This window comes from Hypanus sabinus, unplaced genomic scaffold (assembly GCF_030144855.1).
Source record: "Hypanus sabinus isolate sHypSab1 unplaced genomic scaffold, sHypSab1.hap1 scaffold_282, whole genome shotgun sequence".
Classification (NCBI taxonomy): Eukaryota; Metazoa; Chordata; class Chondrichthyes; order Myliobatiformes; family Dasyatidae; genus Hypanus; species Hypanus sabinus.
Window position 1 is genome coordinate 67,720 of NW_026780961.1, and position 21,247 is coordinate 88,966.

A 21,247-nucleotide genomic window follows, 5' to 3' on the forward strand; every position below is an offset into this window, starting at 1 on the left:
GTCAAATAGCCGGCAACAAGTCGTCTGTGTCTGGCTGATAATCAGACGTACGGGAACAGACAGAGGCCGGCAGACGTATGGAGACCGAAGGGATTGAAGAAATGAGGATCGGGCACAAACATGTGGCTGAGATTGAAGAGCTGCCGTCATCTTGTTGATGGTTTAAGGGACAGAATGGCCACCTCCTCCTGTTTCTCACTTGATGTTTCACTGTTCCTGTCCAGTGAGGCTCCGGAGGAATGTAAATAGAAACTAGTGTTTATAAACATAGAAGTGTTTTCAATTAAACCTGCATAACTCCTGTTGGAGTGGGAATTCTGTATCGGACCGGGATGAGAATTGATCCCGTAACTCTTAAGAACCGGGTGGTGGAGTGATCGGGACATGGAAGATGCAGAGGGAAAAAATGAAAATAGTAGTTGGTGTAAGTACGAAATAAGGTGTAAAATGCGGCAGGTAGGTCGGGCAGCGTGTAAAACCGGTTCAGATGGGAGACCCTCCTCCCGTCACATGATCCTGTTTCTCACTCCCATTTCATACGCCAATCTGCAGCACGTGAGGGTTCCACCGTCGAAGCTCCGCCCCCGCTCTCACAGTCCCCGGATGGGCGGTGGTTTTCTTTCCGTTCTCCGTTGAAGCGGATCATCGGCTGGGAGCCGGAGGACCGATCTCTGTCTGGGGAACAATTTGATCAAGTTCTCATCGGTCAGTATTGAGGCCGGTCACTCGGGGTGAACGCGACCGACAATTTCCCAACGGTGAGTACTGAGGCCGATCCCGGTGTGGGGGGGGGGAGGGGGGAGATGTTGGGCAGTGAGTCTCGTTCTACTTCCTGGACACAAACCGCAGGGGTCCGTCCGGGTTGTAGGTCCTTCACACTGAAACGCCTGACAGGAGCCGCCGCTCAGCCCCTGGTGTTCTGGTCCCAGGAGCGGGGTGAGGTGGTGATGCCGAGATTGAACCCATCCATTGAGATGTACCTGGGGAACTTTACTTCCAAAAACTGGCCAGTTATCGGCTCCAAGCTCCAGATGGATCGAAGCCTGGGGTCGATAATTGCTTTACATATTCCCATCACACAGAAAGCGGCCATTCGGCCAGCATTGATCGTATGGAGTGTATTACACCAGGGTCAGAATGAGCTGATAACCAACAAACATTTTAGCGTGTTGCTGGTATTTTACAATCAGTTACCATCTGTGCATAATATAAAGTGGGGGGATAAAGCTACAGTTGCAGGAAATTTAAAGTAAGAAGACGAAAATACTGGAAAAGCCGATCGACAGCATCTTGGACAGTTGTAGTTCAGATGTTGGATCTTCCACCATTTCGCCTTTCACGGATGAAACCTGATGTACGGAGTTCCCATATTTTTCTACTTTATAATTTCACATTTTCTTCCTGCTACACTGAGCGGAAGCATGGCAGACAGGTGTGCTGGGCAAGATCCCACACAGCAATGCCATTGTGATCAAACCTGCTCAGTTTAGTTGTTGGAAACAAGCTGAAGTGTATCTGCATCTTCTCACAATCTACAGACCGGTGAACCAGCCTGAGACCCGACCCCGGCAAAGGGTCCTTAGGTTCCAGTTCAACATCAGTTTGTGAATCGGAAATGGCAGGAACACCACGGCAAATCGCCGGCACCAAAACGTCTTTGGATGGGTCATAATATTGGGTTAGTGACTCTGAGGGTATGGAACTGGCAGTATGGAAGCTTCATTCCAGGTTGGCAATTCTACATCTGGATTGGAATTTTCTCAGTCTGCCGTGAAGCTGAAGCCCCGGTCGGCTGGACATTGATTGTGGGGAAATTGTCATCTGCACCACTCAGTGGGACATCATATCTGACAAGTATTCTGGAAACTTTTGAAAAGCTAACTGAAGAGAGATAAAATAGAGCAGTGATGTTATGTACCCGTGGGTATCTTATACCAGTCACGTGACCATGATGTAATTGAAACTATGCTGGAGATGAGGTAATGGTCTTGTGATGGGGGAGTGATGTCATTTTCCCCCCAGTGAGAGGTCATGTGATAGTTTCCCCCCCCCCAACCGGGTATTAAAGGAGAACCCCATCCTGTGACGTGGGCAGTTCGTGGTTGAAAATGGTAGTGACTCCACACTTCCGTTTATTCGGATGTTATGACGCAGATTCATTTAAAAGTGGAGTTTTACTTTCTGCCTTAAGTCAAAGGTTATTGCCGTCAGTTTTGCCATAATACTGCCAGTCCAGTCATTGGAGAGTGAAGATTTAAAGTTCGGTAAGTTAATGATCGAGGAAAGTTGATTTCGACGGTCAAGCAGGTTCGACCTTGTTTGATTCTCATTCAGAAGGAATTTGTCAGCTATGCCCATGATAACTCCTGTTCTGTCGGTAGAATAGAGGGTTGGGTAAAGTTTCGCCAAAGAATGCTCAGTGCCTTTAAGCCGTTTCATTTTCTTCATTATGAATCCTTCGAACAAATCATACTTTGTCTGGGAACAGCAGTAACACGACGTGAAAGAGAATTTAAATGGTTTCAAGAAGTGTCTCCTAAGCGACTGGGTAAAATTTTGGATTTTCGTATTACTACTTATGAGAACTGTCTTTGCTTTACCGTTTTAAGGACTGTTTTTCGGATTCTCGCTTTAAGAACTGTTCGAGCTGCCACATCGTAGCTGACTTCCGGTTGTTAGTCGTTTGTTTACTTTTTGTTTTTTTTTAGCAGTGTTTAATAAATGTTTTATTTGTTATAAAAAGCCTGTTTCAATCATATATTCATTGTTGCTGGATTGTAACATATTCATCTGAACTTTAGAAAAGTCTATAACAAGATCCCTCATGGCAGCTCACCTGGAAGGATAGGTCACGTGGGATTCTCGGGGAGCTGGTGAGCTGGATTCACACCGGGTTCAATGACAGAAAGCAGAGGGTGATGACTGAAGATGGATTTAACGAATGGATGTCCGTGACGAGTGGGAAGTGCATGTCAGTGTCGAGGCCTCGTTAATTAGATATTCATGACATTGGTTTGTAGATGAATGTACATGGCATGGTTAGAAAGTTTGATACTAAATTCAGGAGTCTGCTTCATATTGCAACAGGTTACAATGACTTTTCCCAACTTGCTGTTTCGGATGCATGGCGGGTCTACATTGTGCTTAACAAGGTACCATATACCTATCTGATAATAGACAGGTGATATGTCCAAAGGAATCTTGACCGAGTTTAGATGATAATCATGGTCTTAAAGTTCTGCCGGAGATAGCATAGTGGTTCAGAACAAGATGTCATGATGCTATGTGTGAGATTGCATTGTTCAGGATGTCAGAGTGATTATATATAGACTTAAACCATGGTATTGCCACTGTTGTCAATGCCAGGGGATGTAAAACTGAAAGGAGATGGTGAGAATCAGGTGTGACTGAGAAATCTGTATAATTCAGTGACGAGAGGAATGGATGTCTCATTAATCGGCAGAAATGTTTCAACCCACACTGCTGTAACAGCTGTCCATTACTCACCATAGCGCCACCAGTGGTAGGAGGACCAAAGCAGTGGGTGCTGTCTGCTCAACCTGCCTTGCCATTGCATTGACACATCACTCCCGGTCGAGGACACAAGATTGGCTCCGAAAAGGGAATTGTGTGCAATATAGCACGTAGGTACCCCGGAAGTCCCGGCACGTTGTACAATAGATGGAGAGCGCGGAAATCGATGGGCTCAGCTGGATCAGGCCCTGTCAAGGCTTCAGTGGACAGGCCCAAGATGTTTGGAAGTGTTTGCCTCAGTTTAAAAACAAAACAGTGTTCTACTGTAAACCCCAATTAATGTTTGACCCTCCTGTTATTTGTTTTGTTACAGAGAAACAAAAGCTGATCACACTTGTCCTCACAATGGGTCAATGCGCGGGCAGGGGAGGACTTCCAGTGCCTTCAACATCGGGAAAGGACACGGGTATGTTGGCGAATTATTTTAATTTATAAATACTCTGCTGATTCTGCGGCTGTATTTAGTTCAATATTGGGAATTCACAAAGTGTTTGTGAAAACTGATCAGAGAGATAAGAGAGAGAGTTAACATTTCTGGGTGAAATACAGTCAAACGTAGAAGGTGTACAATTACCGTCTGCTGCTGCTCCTCTAACAGATCGTGATGCACATTGAAATAGCGAGTTACTCTATAAGAAATGACATTCTGCAGATGCTGGAAGTTTTGGGCAATAAAAAGACACACGAAATATTGGCAGAACTCAGCAGGTCAGGCAGCATCCATGGAGAGGAACAAAGATTTGACATTTCGGATGAGGACCACAATGAATGGAAAGTAATGTGGCAATATCTAGAATTTCTGTTCCCTCATTTCCAGTCCGATGAAGGGCCTTGGCCCAAAACGTTGATTGCTTATTCTCCTCCATCCCCATATACATTTACTTCGCATTGTGTTTGGTGATCTTTAGGTTCCAAAGTGAAGTTACTGTCCAGTATGAGGTCAGTAATTTCTTTAATGCTCCTCATTTTCCTTCACAGGTCCGGGCTCAGTGATCAGCGAGCTCCTGGCAAGCTGGGACGATTTCCAGCTGCTGCAGTTGACGGACTTCTACCGGGACAGGCTGGAGCAGGCGATGGAAGGACGGGTTCCCGGAGTGAGCCTGGCGTTAAAGGCTGAGAAACAGTTCAGCAGAGAGGAACATCGGGTGAGTGGGAGGGGGAATGGGTTTGAATTTTCCCACATCACTGGACTGCTGGCCGTAGGATCTCTGACTCAACGGATATTAAATAAGATCAAAGAATAACTGGGAAATAAATACTCCACATGCGATCCGGAACATGTGAATCTGTACCAGAGATGGAAAGAGGTGAAAAGAACCCGCGGACTGGTAGGGAACTGCTCGATCTTCAGAGAGAGTTGAGCAAGTAACAGCATCAATGGCAAATATGACAGGAAGTTTCAATCTGTGAAAAATGTACAGAGTGACGGCAGGATGTCAGTGAGAACCGGGACATCATCAGTGAATGCCACAGGAGCCTGGGTGTGTTCAGTTCTGGGTGGAGATAATTCTGTTACAATCTGTAACTGCAAACAGTGTGAATCAGGGAACATTGCCATGTTGTAACGTGTAATCACTGAGAAAACCTCTACTGGAAAAGGGAAGCGAAAGGTGTCAGATGTCAGCCAGTAATCCGCTGTCATTTTAGACACTGGCGGACTGAGGAGATGAATCACATCATAAATTCTGCAACTTCTCTGAGGCTGTTCAGTCTGTTATATAAAATAAAATCCTCCAGTTTTATTTCTTCCTCTGTGATCGTTATTTTATGATTTCTGTTTTACACCGTCAAATCCGGTGAGGGATTATTTATGGAATTGGAGCCACGTCAATGAAGCGGTCATAGACCAGCCAGGATCTCATTGACTGGTGGACCAGGTGCACAGTGAATGTCCCTCCCTGTGCTCTGCACTCAGAGTGTACACTCCATGTCCAGACAGGATCGGCACCCGTCCGGGTGACTGCTCAGTCTGATCCCGTTACACAGCACATCATTTACTTCTCATTCTCTGTGTAAAACTGTCAGTCCCCAATATGTTCACCGTTACTCTTCACAGAAAATCTCTGATCTCGCTGATAAGGGAGAGCGGGCGGACAGTTCTAAATTCCTCCTGAGCCTGGTGATGGAGAAAGGCTCCCACGCCCGGAGGGTGATGTGGGAAACCTTTGTGAAAATGTGGAATGATGTTCCAATGTTGGACAAAATACTGAACGAAATACTGATATATGGTGAGAAAATATCAGAGATTAACTCAAATTTGGATTGAATAGAGCACACTTTAAAATCTTGCACATCATTCCCTCAATGTGTTTAAATTCAAACAGGTTGTGATCCCTCCCATCGATCAAATACCGCTCAAGGTTTAATCAAGGTTCTCAGTGAGCTAAAAGGTAAGTGAATGTGCATTGAACATTGAAGAGTATAAAACAGGAATAGGTCATTAGTCATATAATATTGTGCCGAACCAGCTGAGAGGTAAATCTACATAACCCAACTCTAATCTCTCCTTCCTGCACCATGTCCATACTCCTCCATCTTCCTTACATCCATGTGTCTACCCAAACGTCTCTTAAAAGCTTCTAATAATTTGTCTCTATCACCTTACCGGGCAGTGCGGTCCATGCAGCCACGGCTCTCTGATGAATAAAAAGCTCTCCCTCACATCATACTTCATTCTACAGCATCTCACCTTCAATACATTCCCTCTGGTAATAGACATTTCAACCGCGACAAACTGATGATCGCTGTCCACTCTATCTCTGCCTCTCATAATGTTCTCAACCTGTGTCAGAGCTCCCCTCGGTCTCCGACGATCCAGAGCAAGGAATCTAATTTCATCCAGCCTCTCATCATAGCACAAGCCCTCTGAACCAGGCAGCATCCCGGTAAACCTCTTCTGCTCCCTCTCTAAAGCCTCAACATCCCTCCGGTAGTGGGGCGGTATGCAATAGCCCAGAATGGGCTGCAGCAGAGTTCATTAAGTTGAAACTTGACCTCTGTTTCCACCAATGGTTGTAAGTTGCGTACGGCGGTTAGGTTGTTGAGCCACAGGGATCTGACCAGGTAAATATGGGCACTGTGACAGAGAACACAGTGAGACACATGGAAGCATGTTTCTTAGAGCAAATGTTTTCAAAGGTCATTTTGAGGAAAGAGGCAGAGAGCCTCGTGGAGAAAGGGAGAGGGGGATATGGAAAATGGAATTAAAAACTTATATTTCTTCACACAAGATGTCAAAATCTTCTCTTGACAGCCACTGCCCTCTCCTGAACAGACTCTTTCTTAACCGTTTTCTAAACTACCCCCAGCAGATTATCTTTTCTTAGAGTTGGGCGTCCACTGAAGTTCCAGTCACAGAATAGTAATAATAGCATCACTTTAATTAGAAAATCAGGTGACATCCTAACTGGTCTGTTCAACCACAGAGCAGAATATGAACACATTGTGTTCACATCTACACCCCCTAGTGCAAACACTGCTACGGTGTTAGAGAGGGTGAGATTGGGGGACATATTCCTCAGCTCTGTCCACAGAAGCTGAAATTCATGTCTGCCGGTGTTGTGCGCTGGACACTGTGGAAGGGTGAGAGATGGGAATTAGGACAGAGAAACCAAGGGTTATGGGATCGCAGCAAGGAAGGTGAAAATGACTGAAAATATCTCTAAATAATATTGCAATTAGTTAAACTATGACTGTCTGGATGGAAAGCTCAATACATCTATAGGCCCATCATGACTGTGAAAACGGAGCCCGGGGCAGTTCCTGGGCTCAAGAGATTGTGAGGCTTCATCACTGCAGACTGAGGTAGATCACTCAACTGCACATTTAACAGAGGAGAGAGCTTAGGAAAGACAAACATCACAAAACTTATTAATATTGCATCAGCCCATGTTTTACCTGATTATTCAAAGCTCTCAACAGAAATATAAGGAACCTCTGCCAGAACCCTGGTACTGTCTCTCTCAATTACAAGAACAAATTCCAAAGATGATAATTTAAATATGGGACCAGAGTGAGATGAATCAGGATGTTTACAAACTACTCACCTCTGTTAATGCTGTTCCAGTCCACATCATATCAATGAAACCCCTCAGTTTCTCTGCACCATGGGTTTGGTAAATCGCTACAAGCTTTTTGTTCACTATTCCTCATGTTGTTTGCCGAGGGAACAAACAAGACAGTGAAATTCCTACAGCCATTTCTGTACATGTAACAGAATCTCTCCATGACTATTGAAGAACACCATTTCTATCACTGTCATATTCTCTAAAGAAAATATGTCTACAATTAATGTTTTCCTACGCCCCCAATTACAGCCGAACACTTTGAATGGAGACCCCACACACCCCTGACAGGGTTCAGATACACTGCGAGACCCCACACATCTCTGACATGGTCCTGACACACTGTGTCACCATCACACCACTGATAAGGTCTTCTCACATTATGAGACCTCACAGATCGCTGGCAGGGTCCCGAAACTCTGTGAGACCCCATATATCGCGAACAGGGTCCTGACACACTTTGAGACCACACTCATCGCTGGCAGGTCCTGACACACAGCCAGACACCAGACAACCCTGACAGGTTCCGGGCATACTGTGGGACCACACACACCCCTGACAGGATCCTGACACATTGTGAATCCCCACCCACTAAAGACAGGGTCCTGACACACAGTGAGAACCCACAAACACCTGGCAGGGTCCAGACACATTGTGAATCCCCACCCACTAATGACAGGGTCCTGACACACTGTGAGACCACACACCCCTGACAGGGTCCTGACACATTGTGAATCCCCACCCACTAATGACAGGGTCCTGACACACAGTGAAAACCCACACACCCTGGCAGGGTCCTGACACATTGTGAATCCACACACACTAATGACAGGGTCCTGACATACTGTGAGACCACACACACCCCATGACAGTGTCCTGACACATTGTGAATCCCCACCCACTAATGACAGGGTCCTGACACACAGTGATACCACACACACCTGACAGGGTCCTGACACATTGTGAATCCCCACCCACTAATGACAGGGTCCTGACACACTGTGGGAACCCACAAACACCTGGCAGGGTCTTGACACACAGTGAGACCACACACACCACTGACAGGGTTCCGACGCAGACACCCCACACACCCCTCGCAGATTCCTGACACACTGTGAGAACCCACAAACACCTGGCAGGGTCCAGGCACATTGTGAATCCCCACCCACTAATGACAGGGTCCTGACGCACTGTGAGACCACACACCCCTGACAGGGTCCTGACACATTGTGAATCCCCACCCACTAATGACAGGGTCCTGACACACAGTGAAAACCCACACACCCTGGCAGGGTCCTGACACATTGTGAATCCACACACACTAATGACAGGGTCCTGACATACTGTGAGACCACACACACCCCATGACAGTGTCCTGACACATTGTGAATCCCCACCCACTAATGACAGGGTCCTGACACACAGTGATACCACACACACCTGACAGGGTCCTGACACATTGTGAATCCCCACCCACTAATGACAGGGTCCTGACACACTGTGGGAACCCACAAACACCTGGCAGGGTCTTGACACACAGTGAGACCACACACACCACTGACAGGGTTCCGACGCAGACACCCCACACACCCCTCGCAGATTCCTGACACACTGTGAGAACCCACAAACATCTGGCAGGGTCCTGACACACACTGAAACCCCACCCACATATGACAGGGTCCTGACATACTGTGAGACCCCACAAACACCTGACAGGGTCCTGACACACAGTGAGACACCAGACAACCCTGACAGGTTGCGGGCGTACTGTGGGACCACACACACCCCTGACAGGGTTCGGACACATTGTGAATCCCCACCCACTAATGACAGGGTCCTGACACACAGTGAGAACCCACAAACACCTGGCAGTGTCCTGACACATTGTGAATCCCACCCACTAATGACAGGGTCCTGACATACTGTGGGACCACACACACCCCTGACAGGGTCCTGACACATTGTGACTCCCCACCCCACTAATGACAGGGTCCTGACATACTGTGAGACCACACACACCCCTGACAGGGTCCTGACACATTGTGAATCCCCACCCACTAATGACAGGGTCCTGACATACTGTGAGACCACACGGACACCTGGCAGGGTCCTGACACATTGTGAATCCCCACCCACTAATGACAGGGTCCTGACACACTGTGAGACACCAGACAACCCTGACAGGCTCTTTGACACACTGTGAGACCCCACAAACACCTGGCAGGGTCCTGACACACTGTGGGACCACACACACCCCTGACAGGGTCCTGACATACTGTGAGACCACACGGACACTCAGCAAGTTGCTGATACATAGAGACACCCACGCACTCCTGACAGGATCCTGTCACGCTGTGAGACCCCACACGCAGCTGACAGGGTTCCGACACAGACACCCCACACACCCCTCGCAGATTCCTGACACACTGTGAGACCCCACAAACACCTGGCAGAGTCCTGACACACAGTGAGACCACACGGACACCCAGCAAGTTGCTGATACATAGAGAGACCCACGCACTCCTGACAGGATCCTGTCACGCTGTGAGACCCCACACACACCTGACAGGGTTCCGACACAGACACCCCACACACACCTCGCAGATTCCTGACACACTGTGAGACCCCACAAACACCTGACAGGGCCCTGACACACTGTGAGACCCCACAAACACCTGGCAGGGTCCTGACACACAGTGAGACCACACACACCCCTGACAGGGTCCTGACTTACTGTGAGACCCCACAACATCTGGCAGGGTCCTGACACATTTGTGAATCCCCACCCACTAATGACAGGGTCCTGACATACTGTGGGACCCCACACACCCCTGACAGGGTCCTGACACATTGTGAATCCCCACCCACTAATGACAGGGTCCTGACATACTGTGAGACCCCACAAACACCTGGCAGGGTCCTGACACACAGTGAAACCACACGGACACCCCTGACAGGGTCCGGACACACAGTAACACCACACACACCCCTGACAGGGTCCTGACACACTGTGAGACCACACGGACACCCAGCAAGTTGCTGATACATAGAGAGACCCACGCACTCCTGACAGGATCCTGTCTTGCTGTGAGACCCCACACACCCCTGACAGGGTCCTGACACATTGTGAATCCCCACCCACTAATGACAGGGTCCTGACACACAGTGAGACCACACACACCCTGGCAGGGTCCTGACACATTGTGAATCCCCACCCACTAATGACAGGGTCCTGACACACAGTGAAACCACACGGACACCCCTGACAGGGTCCGGACACACAGTAACACCACACACACCCCTGACAGGGTCCTGACACACTGTGAGACCACACGGACACCCAGCAAGTTGCTGATACATAGAGAGACCCACGCACTCCTGACAGGATCCTGTCTTGCTGTGAGACCCCACACACCCCAGACAGGGTCCTGACACATTGTGAATCCCCACCCACTAATGACAGGGTCCTGACACACAGTGAGACCACACACACCCTGGCAGGGTCCTGACACATTGTGAATCCCCACCCACTAATGACAGGGTCCTGACACACAGTGAGACCACACACACCCTGGCAGGGTCCTGACACATTGTGAATCCACACCCACTAATGACAGGGTCCTGACACACAGTGAGAACCCACACACCCTGGCAGGGTCCTGACACACTGTGAATCCCCACCCACTAATGACAGGGTCCTGACACATTGTGAATCCCCACCCACTAATGACAGGGTCCTGACACACTGTGAGACCACACGGACACCCAGCAAGTTGCTGATACATAGAGAGACCCACGCACTCCTGACAGGATCCTGTCACGCTGTGAGACCCCACACACCCCTGACAGGGTTCCGACACAGACACCCCACACACCCCTCGCAGATTCCTGACACACTGGGAGACCCCACACACACCTGACAGGGTTCCGACACAGACACCCCACACACCCCTCGCAGATTCCTGACACACTGGGAGACCCCACACACACCTGACAGGTTCCAGGTACACTAGGAGACCCCCACACACCTCTGAAAGCGTCCTGATACACTGAATCCCCACACACACCTGACTGGTTCCTGACACACTGTCAGACGGCTCATACCCCTGACAGGGTCCGGACACACTGTGAATCCCCGCCCACTAATGACAGGGTCCTGACATACTGTGGGACCTCACACACCTCAGACAGTGTCCCAACACACCGTGAGACACCACTCACCACTGACAGGGTCCTGACACATTGTGAAGCCCCTAAAACCACTGACAGGGCCTTGACACACTATGACACCCCACACACCCCTGACAGGGTCCAGACACGCCTTTAGACACCACAGAACCTTGGCAATGTCCTGATGCACTGTGAGTCTCCACACACCCCTGACAGGGTCCAGACACGCCGTTAGACACCACACAACCTTGGCAAGGTCCTGCTGCACTGTGAGTCTCCACACACCCCTGACAGGGTCCAGACACGCCGTTAGATACCACAGAACCTTGCCAAGGTCCTGATGCACTGTGAGTCTCCACACACCCCTGACAGGGTCCAGACACGCCTTTAGACACCACACAACCTTGGCAAGGTCCTGATGCACTGTGAGTCTCCACACACCCACGACAGGGTCCAGACACGCCGTTAGACACCATACAACCTTGGCAAGGTCCTGATGCACCGTGAGTCTCCACACACCCCTGACAGGGTCCGGACACGCCGTTAGACACCACAGAACCTTGGCAAGGTCCTGATGCACTGTGAGTCTCCACACACCCCTGACAGGGTCCAGACACGCTGTTAGACACCACACAACCTTGGCAAGGTCCTTATGCACTGTGAGTCTCCACACAGCTCTGACAGGTTCCCAGTACTCTGTGAGACCCTACACATCCCTAGCAAGTGTCCTGAGACACTGTGAGACCCCACACGTCCCTAACAGGTTCCCGGCACTCTGTGATAACCTACATGTCCCTGACACACTGAGATCAGATCTTATCAGGGAGATTATTGTAATGGTCCCTTATGAGGCAGCTAGGGACTGCATAATAGAATAGGATACGCAAAATAATGTAGCAGAAGTGAGAGGAAAGCTAGTTGATTTGGAAGCTTCTAAAATCTAACAATAGGTAACAAAAAGAAGCATAAAGAAGGGATGAAGACAAAAGAAATAAGTTATAGTCTATCACACAGAAAATGATGGAGAAACTCAGCACATCTATGGAGAAAGTACAGTAAACGTTTCGAGCTGAGAACATTCGATGGGACTGGAGATAAAACTCTGGGGAGTCGATTTGAAAGCTGGCGGGCGGGGTGGGAGGGGAGAGAGAAATTCCAAACGATAGGTGAAATTTGGAGGGGGAGGGATGAGCAAAGAGCTAGGAAGTTGGTTAGTAAAAGAGACAGAAGGCATGGAAGAAAGGAAAATAGTGGGTGGAGAGAGCAAAAGAGGGAGGCGTAGTTGATCTCGGTATGGTCTGTTGTCTCTCGATGAAACCAGTGCTGACTCGGATCCTGTTACTGCTATCCACATTTACCGTTATTTCATCTTTTATAATTGACTCCAGCATCTTCCCTACCACTGATGTCTGGCTAACTGGTCTATCATTCCCTGTTTTCTCTCTCCCCTCTTTGTTAAAAAGCGAGATAACTTTAGCTATCCTCCAATTCTCAGGAACCGATCCTGAATCTATAGAACATTGGAAAATAATTACCAATGCGTCCACGATTTCTAGAGCTACCTCCTTAAGTACCCTGGGTTGCAGACCATAAGGCCTTGGGGATTTATCAGCCTTCAGTCCCATCAAACTACCCAATACATTTTTCTGCATAATGTGCATTTCCTTCAGTCCCTCCATTATCCTATGTCCTCTGGCCACTATTATATTTGGGAGATTGTCTGTGTCTTCCCTAGTGAGGACAGATCCACAGTATCTGTTCAACTCGTCTGACGTTTGCTCACTCTTCATAGTAAATTCACCTGTTTCTGCCTTCAAGGGCCCAACTTTAGTTTTAACTAATGTTTTCCTCTTCACATACCTAAAGAAGCTTTTACTATCCTCCTTTATAGTCTCCGCATATTGTCTTTTTTTTAGTAATCTTTTATTGTTCTTTAAATGTTCCCAGTGCTCTGGCTTCCCGCTCATCTTTGCTATGTTATACTTCTTCTCTCTTATGTTTTATACTCTCCTTGACTTCCCTTGTTAGCCACGGTGAGAATCACTGATCCTGCCGCTCCCTCTCAAATTGTAGATTAAAACTTAACATATTATTGTCACAACCTCCTAATGGCTCCTTTACCTAGAGTTCCCTTATCAAATCCGGTTCATTACACAACACTAGATCCAGAATTGCCTTCTCCCTGTTAGGCTCCAGCACAAGCTGCTCTGAGAATCCATCTAGGAGGCACTCCACCAACTCCCTTTCTTGGGGTCCAGTACCAATCTGATTTTCCCAGTCTACCTGCACGTTGAAATCCCCCATTACAACTGTAGTATTACCTTTGCAACATGCTAATTTTAGATCTTTATTCAACTTGCACCCTATATCCAGGCTACTATTTGGGGGTCTGTAGATAACTCCCATTAGAATCTTTTTGCCCTTACAATTTCTCAGTTCTACCCATACTGACTCTGCATCTCCTGATTCTATGTCACTCCTTGCAAGGGACTGTATTTCATTCCTCACCAGCAGAGCCACCCCACCCCGTCTGCCCACCTGTCTGTCCTTCCGATAGGATGTATATCCTTGAATATTCATTTCCCTGCCCTGGTCCTCTTGCAGCCATGTCTCTGTTATTCCTACAACATCATACTTACCAACTTCCAACTGAAATTCAAGCTCATCTATATATAATATTTTTAATCCATTACTCCCCTTCTTGTCACATTGGTCCTATTGCACTTGGCCATACTCTCCGATCCCCTCCGGAGCTTTCTGCCCCGTAAATTCTGATGTCTTTCTTAACTTTTCTTATTCACTCTTTCCCTTTAACTCCATCCTTATATTTCCAGTTCGTCTCCTCCCCACACTTATTAGTTTAAACACACGCGTGTTGCAGTGGCAAACCTGCCTGCCAGAATGCTGGTCCCCTGACTGCTAAGGTGCAACCCGTCCCTTTTGTACAATTCATCCTTACCCCGAAACTGATCCCAGTGGTCTAAGAATCTAAAACCCACAGCTCTGCCAGTCGTCTGTCTCTTTGGCTTTGCTTCAGTGCCAATTTTTGACTCGCAGACCCGTCCACCTCTCAGACTGGCAGTGTCTTCTGTCCCAAGCTTCCAAGAGGGTGAACATGATTTCAAGAGGCACATCCCCCGGGGTCTCCTGTACTTCAAGCTTCCATCTCTTCCTCATCGTCGCCCCCGTTCTCTCCTCTGTTATCTTCGGATGTAACGATTTCACTGTAGGTCCTGTCCAGAAAACTCACGTTTTTCCTGGATGAACCTGAGGTCATCCAGTTGCCTCTCCAGTGCCCTAACACGGTCTTTCAGGATCTGAACCTGGACACGCTTTTCACAGTTGTAGCAGCCGGAAACACCATCAGTGTCCCTGACCACCCACATCAGGCAAGCATCACACTGAACCAATTTACCTGTCATCTCTTCACCACCTCTCACCCTCACCAACTGTGGCGTAGTCTCCTCCCTCAGCTTCCTCGCCAAAGACTCGCTCTTTCCTCACAAGGACCTTTCCTCAACAAGGCTGCTCCCCGAGTCAAAGCCGCAAAGCTCAACTCCTTTACTGGCCGCTCCACTTGAGCTACCCCTCTATTTATTTGTCTGAGTTTTTCAAGCTGCTTGGTCACCTGAGCTCGATTGCTCAATCAGCTGCTTTCTGCTGATTCTGAGCTATTCAAATCTTGAATTATCTAATTAACTGCTTTCTGTTAAGATATTCAAATCGTAATTGACTTGATTGCACAGTCAAACTGCCAAAATCTCTCAAGCCAAAGACTCGCAGTTCCCTCACAAGGCTCTACCCTCGACAAGGCCGCTCCATGAGTCAAAGCCCCAAAGCTCCAGACCTCTACTGGCAGCTTTGCACTGGCCGCTCCACTTGAGCTACCCCTCTATTTATTGGTATCAGTCTTTCAAAACCGCTTGGTCACTTGACCTTGGTTGCCCAATCAGTTGCTTCTGCTGGGCTCCTTTACTGACCGCATTTGTTGATGATACAAAAATTGGCGAAGGGGCAGATAGTGCTGAGGAAGCAATGCGATTGCAGCAAAACTTCGACGAATTGGAAGAGTGTCGCAAATGGATTACAATGTTGGGGAATGAATGGTAATGCATTTTGGCTAGAGAAACAATAGGGTGGACTATTATCTAAATGAGGAGAATGCTTAAACATCACAGTGTAATGAGACTTCATGCTGGCTGCTACCAAAATTCCTCGGTCTCTGCTCTCTTTAACTCCCGAGCTGTAAACAACATGGTTTTCAAACGTGTATTTAAAGCCATAGACCAGTGGTCTCTCCCGTTTCCACAGACGTTGGCTGACCTGTACTCACATCTACATTAGCGTCCTTCGACAGCTGTGATGCAGAGGGCAGGCCAACATGCTGCATAACTGTGGCTAACAGGACAACGGGTAGTCAAAACTGTCCAAACGTATCACCGGCACCCCCATCCCACCTCTCATCAGGGACGTATATACAGAACGGCTCTGGAAAAGGGCCAGCAGCGTTAGGAAGGATCCCACCTATCCTGCCTATGGGCTGTTTGCCCCGCCCCATGAGGGAGGAAGCTACATAGCATCCACAGCAGGACCACCAGACTCAAAATCAGTTACTTTCCTCAAGCAGTAAGACAGATCAACACATCCACAACTAACAACCGCACCCCACCACCAGAACGATTGAAAAAAAAATACTGAGTTTTCCATTGCATACACTATCTGAGTTTGAGCTTCATCAGAGCCAGAATAACAATTATTTCCTTCTCCTTTACACTCGTGTATATTCAATCTTGGATCTGTTGAGCATTTACAACACAGACTCTTTAAGAGACCCGGTACTGCAGATCTGCCGTCTCGAACCATTTTCTGGACGAACCCAGTGAGCTGAGCATCATCTGTGATGATGGAAGTGGGGGGTGGGTGGATTGTCTGTGGTTTGTGTCAAAATGCTGACTGTCTTAATCTCCTGAACAAGACATTGACATTTTCTCCCCCAGCCACCCAGCCACAGAGCAGATGCTGATCAGCGAATATACTTCTTTGCATTTTGAATCAGTGATGTTGAGAGGGGAGGGGGGAGCTGTGATTCCCCGACCTGTTCCTTTGACAGAATGCCAACGTCCCTTTTCTCTATCTCCACACACACCTCTTCAACAATGGGGATTAAAAGTTTCTTCCACATGAACAGTGATATCTGTGGCTGTAGTGAGAGGGTGTCCAGTACGGGACAGTCGGGGGTCAGTAAACTACCAGGGAAATTCTCATCTTCACAGCACAGTTAATATGGAAATATGATGACCATGTGTTTATCCAGACCAGGCCTCTCTGTTCAGTCAGGGGACTGTTATGCAAATTTACTTTACTGTACGGACATTCATTGATTAATTCAACTAATGCAATAGCTTTGGGCTCACTCTTGTGTGCTTAAATAATGAGTTCTGAGTTGAGACATCTAACAGTTTGAACACTGTCTGTTCCCATTGAAGATGTTCAACAGAAACACATGGAGACTCTGCGGGCACAAACTGAAACACTGAGAGTGAACACGATCCTGGTGAGGGAGAAGGTGAAGGTTTTCCACCTGGTTGATCGATACGCTGAGCTCATCGTCATTTCTGCTGTTCGAGATCGGAGACTGGTTGAACATGAGCTGCTGGCAAGACGCAGAGACCACGAGCGTTGGAGAGAGAAACATCTCCACGGAGAGATGGAAAAAATCCAGACTGATCAGTTATTCCAGAGCAGCTTTTCCCGAAGTAAATCCGAATCTGGGAGATCAGCAGCAGTGGCCGGAGTCGCGGGGATTGGGAAAACAACAATGGTACAAAAGATTGTTTATGACTGGGCCATGGGGAAGATATTCCAACAATTCCAGTTTGTCTTTAGTTTCAAATTCCGGGAGTTAAACTCCATTAACTGCAGAACAAACCTGAGGGAACTGATTCTGGATCAGTATCCTTACTTTGGGAATTTCCTGAGAGATGTCTGGAAGAACCCACAGGGATTGTTGTTCATATTCGATGGTTTGGATGAATTCAAACACAGAATCTATTTTGCAGACAAATGGAGAGATACAGAACCTAAGCACCAGTGTCCAGATCCCGAGTGCTGGTGTGAAGTGTCTGACATTGTGTACAGTTTAATCCAGGGCAAGCTGCTCCCAGGGTGTTCGGTGCTGGTGACCACACGCCCCACTGCGTTACATTTATTGGAAAAGGCAGATATCAGGGTCTGGGCAGAAATCCTGGGATTTGCTGGTGAGCAATGGAAGGAATATTTCATGAAGCATTTTGATGATCAGACGGTGGCGGCAGCTGTTTTCAAACACGTGAAGGAGAACGAGATCCTGTATACCATGAGCTACAACCCCTCCTACTGCTGGATCCTCGCACTTGCACTCGGCCCTTTCTTCACACAAAGAGGCAGGGACCCACAGCAAATTCCCAAGACCATCACCCAACTGTATTCCTACTATATTTACAGCATCCTGAAAAACCACAGCCGTGAGATGGAGAACCCCCGTGATGTGTTACTCAGGGTTGGTCAGATGGCCTTCAGAGGAGTGTCCGATAAGAGAACTGTGTTTACAGATGGAGATTTGAACAACTACAATCTGCAGCCATTCCAGTTTCTGTCTGGGTTCCTGATGGAGCTTTTGGGGAGAGAGGATTCTGCCCAGTGTGTGGTGTACACATTCCCACACCTCACCATCCAAGAGTTTGCAGCTGCAGTCGCACAATTCCTGACTATACATCCCGAGGATATCCTGAAATTCCTCACTGAAGCCCACAATACGACAGATGGGCGATTTGAGGTATTTCTCCGTTTTGTTGCTGGTCTCTCCTCCCCAATGACAGCTCGAGGTCTGGAGGAGTTTCTGGGTCCATTTCCTCATGAAACAACCTGCCGGGTGATGGACTGGGTGAAGGAGGAGGTTAAACGCCAGAGTGAAAACACATCGAGTGAAGCTGGTAAAAGGAGGCTCCTGAACACATTTCACTACCTGTTTGAGTCTCAGAATCGTGAACTGACTCAGACCGCACTGGGATCTGTGGAAGAACTTTCATTCAGTGGAATGACACTGATCCCAGTTGACTGCGCGGTCCTGTCTCATGTTGTCAAACTCTGTGATACAATAAAACGTCTCGACCTGTCGTACTGCCACATTTTGTGTGAAGGAATCCAGCAGCTGGGACCCTGGCTGCACAAGTTCCAGGTATTGAGGTAACTTAATTTTTCTCTCACTCTGAACTGTGAAATTGTTCCTTTGTGTTGTTTCAATGTAAAGGGATTTGGGTAAAACTATAGTGAATATGATTGTGAAGAATTGTGACAAATGCGATCCCCCTTCCTCCTGTGAGATGTCTCTTCCCCAACTCCGTTCCTGCTGTGGAATCTCTCTTCTCCATCCCGCTTCGTCCTGTGGGATCTCTCTTTCACATCCCCCTTCCTCCTTCATGTCCCGTCTTTCCATCCTTTTCCTCAGATGGTGTCATTTCCCACCGACATTTCTCTATTCACAAATCTTCCTCACTTTGGGACTTTACCCCTTCAACCCTGTCCCTTCCGATCCACTCACAAGTCAGGAACACTTTCCTAACCATCGCGCAATGAGACAGAATATGAGGAGTTTACAGGGTCACACCGACAGACTAAATTACTGACATCAGTGAATCCCCTGTAACTGGTCAGTGAGGGACATTGACAGTGATGGGAACACTGATCAGTGATTTACTGAAAGGTTCAATGTTTCCTGAAATAACCGAGTGAGAGAAATTCCTTCAGACCCATTCATTAATTTGTCTGTTTCTGTTTAGTCTTGAGCGGAATGACCTGGGAGATTCAGGAGTGAAACTGGTGTCTGCGGCTCTTGGGAACCCGGAGTGTAAAATACAGACACTGAAGTGAGTACCAGACTGTGGGAGATTGTGTTTACAGACACTGGGTGTCTGACACTGAACATTAATGTGATCAGTAATTGTGTTACTGATAAATTCTGGAAATTTGTACAGCCCCTGTCTCTCTGTGTCCTTCACCCTCACTCTATCTCTCATTTCCAGTCTGAACCATGTCGAACTTACAGATTCTGGTGCTGAGGATCTCGCCTCCGCTCTCAGTACAAACCGATCACTGATAGAGCTGGACCTGGGATGGAACCCGCTCACAGACCAGTCTGTCCCCGCTCTCCGCCGGCTCATACTGACCCACCCGAGTCTGGAGCAGATCATGTGAGTGTCTGTGTTAATGTTCAATGTGATAAAAATTTCATCAGATCCGCGGGTTTTCTGGTACCCCAGTACCCTGTTACTGACACGGTTATATAATCTGGTTTCTTTTTCATCTTTATTTTTCCATCCGTTTCAGGCTGGCGGTGAATAATTTCAGTGGGACTGGGGAGAATGAACTGGAGTCTCTACAGGAGTCTAGACCCGGACTGAGACTGTACCTGTAAACGTCTGAATGTGTGAATATACCCGTCCACAAGATGGAGACAATTTGGCCGATAACCCCCCACCCCCCTTTAACTCCCGCCCTTATCTTTCCGCACTCCAGAAGCAATTCGCAAGGGTTCAGAAATGACCCTGGATCTGCGGTGATCTGGGACACGGCCCTGAAGTGTGATTTGATAATCATCAGTTCCGTGATGCAGAGTGACAGTGAGAAACGGGACTGATTATTCAAACTGCCCCTGGTTGTCGCCGGTCAGTTAATTGTGTGTGACTGTGAGTGAGTCGGGAGCAACTCATTTATTCCCGCACGTCAGCAGCTCACAAATCGTTTAATTTACATTTGTCGATGAAATCAATAAACCGCTGTAACATCCTGTCTTCGTTTCGGACGAGTTTGATTTGAGGTTTCTGCTGTCCCCCTCACCCTGGGTGCCCAGGATCTCATCTCCACCCAGCCCCCTTGCTGGGAAACTCAACCGCTCCTTACACTCCACAAAGAAAGGGAGGGGGGACAGAGAGAGAGCTGGCCTTATTTGGCGGTCCTGCATTTCTTTCTACCATGACACTGCGAGGGGAATGCTAACTACACGGATATCTTAAGGACAAAGCAGGAGTTGAAAACGCCGGTATACGGAGCGGATTCTGTACATGGGAGAATATATTCTGTTAAATTATGCCAGCATTTCCCAGAGACAAACGTGTTGGTGGTTGCGCTTATAACTCATAGAACAACGAGTGGCACCCTTAACAGCCAATTGTATTCCTACAGCTAATTGAACTCCACAATATTTCAAAATCCAACTGTTCCTCAGGTGGATTCAACAGCGGCTTTGTCCGTCACTAAGGTTTAAAAGTCCACAGCACGGGCAGGAAATTCGCGCGCACACACACACACACACACACACACACACACACACACACACACACACACACACACACAATGTGGGAAGATGGTTTAAGAGATGGAGGGAACCGTGCACAGCTCTGAGCTTCATGTTATTGGAAATAAACATTATACTGGGAATCTGA

The 21,247-nt window shown here is 47.9% G+C and overlaps 1 protein-coding gene across 3 annotated transcripts; it reads left to right on the plus strand.

Annotated features, from left to right (window-relative positions):
- The first annotated feature begins 609 nt into the window (after window positions 1-609).
- Window positions 610-20,275, plus strand: LOC132388241 (NACHT, LRR and PYD domains-containing protein 12-like). Of its 3 annotated transcripts, XM_059960587.1 has the most exons (9): window positions 610-758; window positions 3,848-3,940; window positions 4,513-4,679; window positions 5,591-5,762; window positions 5,859-5,924; window positions 17,255-18,992; window positions 19,586-19,672; window positions 19,829-19,996; window positions 20,133-20,275. In XM_059960587.1, the coding sequence occupies exons 2-9, from the start codon at window positions 3,880-3,882 to the stop codon at window positions 20,218-20,220; spliced, it is 2,547 nt and encodes an 848-aa protein (XP_059816570.1). In that variant the 5' UTR covers window positions 610-758; window positions 3,848-3,879; the 3' UTR covers window positions 20,221-20,275. The 3 variants fall into 3 exon arrangements, 2 of the variants coding, with proteins under 2 accessions (XP_059816570.1, XP_059816569.1); XM_059960586.1 differs by lacking the exon at window positions 610-758 and having other exon boundaries at window positions 2,534-3,940; XR_009510192.1 differs by lacking the exons at window positions 610-758; window positions 20,133-20,275 and having other exon boundaries at window positions 2,524-3,940; window positions 17,255-18,984; window positions 19,829-19,888.
- Window positions 20,276-21,247: the final 972 nt, after the last annotated feature.

Bases quoted from the DNA above. Each gene is read 5' to 3' on its own strand.
- LOC132388241 (XM_059960586.1), top strand. From the start codon at position 3,682: ATGGAGAGCGCGGAAATCGATGGGCTCAGCTGGATCAGGCCCTGTCAA. The intron at 4,680-5,590 runs GTGAGTGGGAGG...TACTCTTCACAG, and splicing joins TCAGCAGAGAGGAACATCGG to AAAATCTCTGATCTCGCTGA. The intron at 19,997-20,132 runs GTGAGTGTCTGT...CATCCGTTTCAG, and splicing joins CCGAGTCTGGAGCAGATCAT to GCTGGCGGTGAATAATTTCA.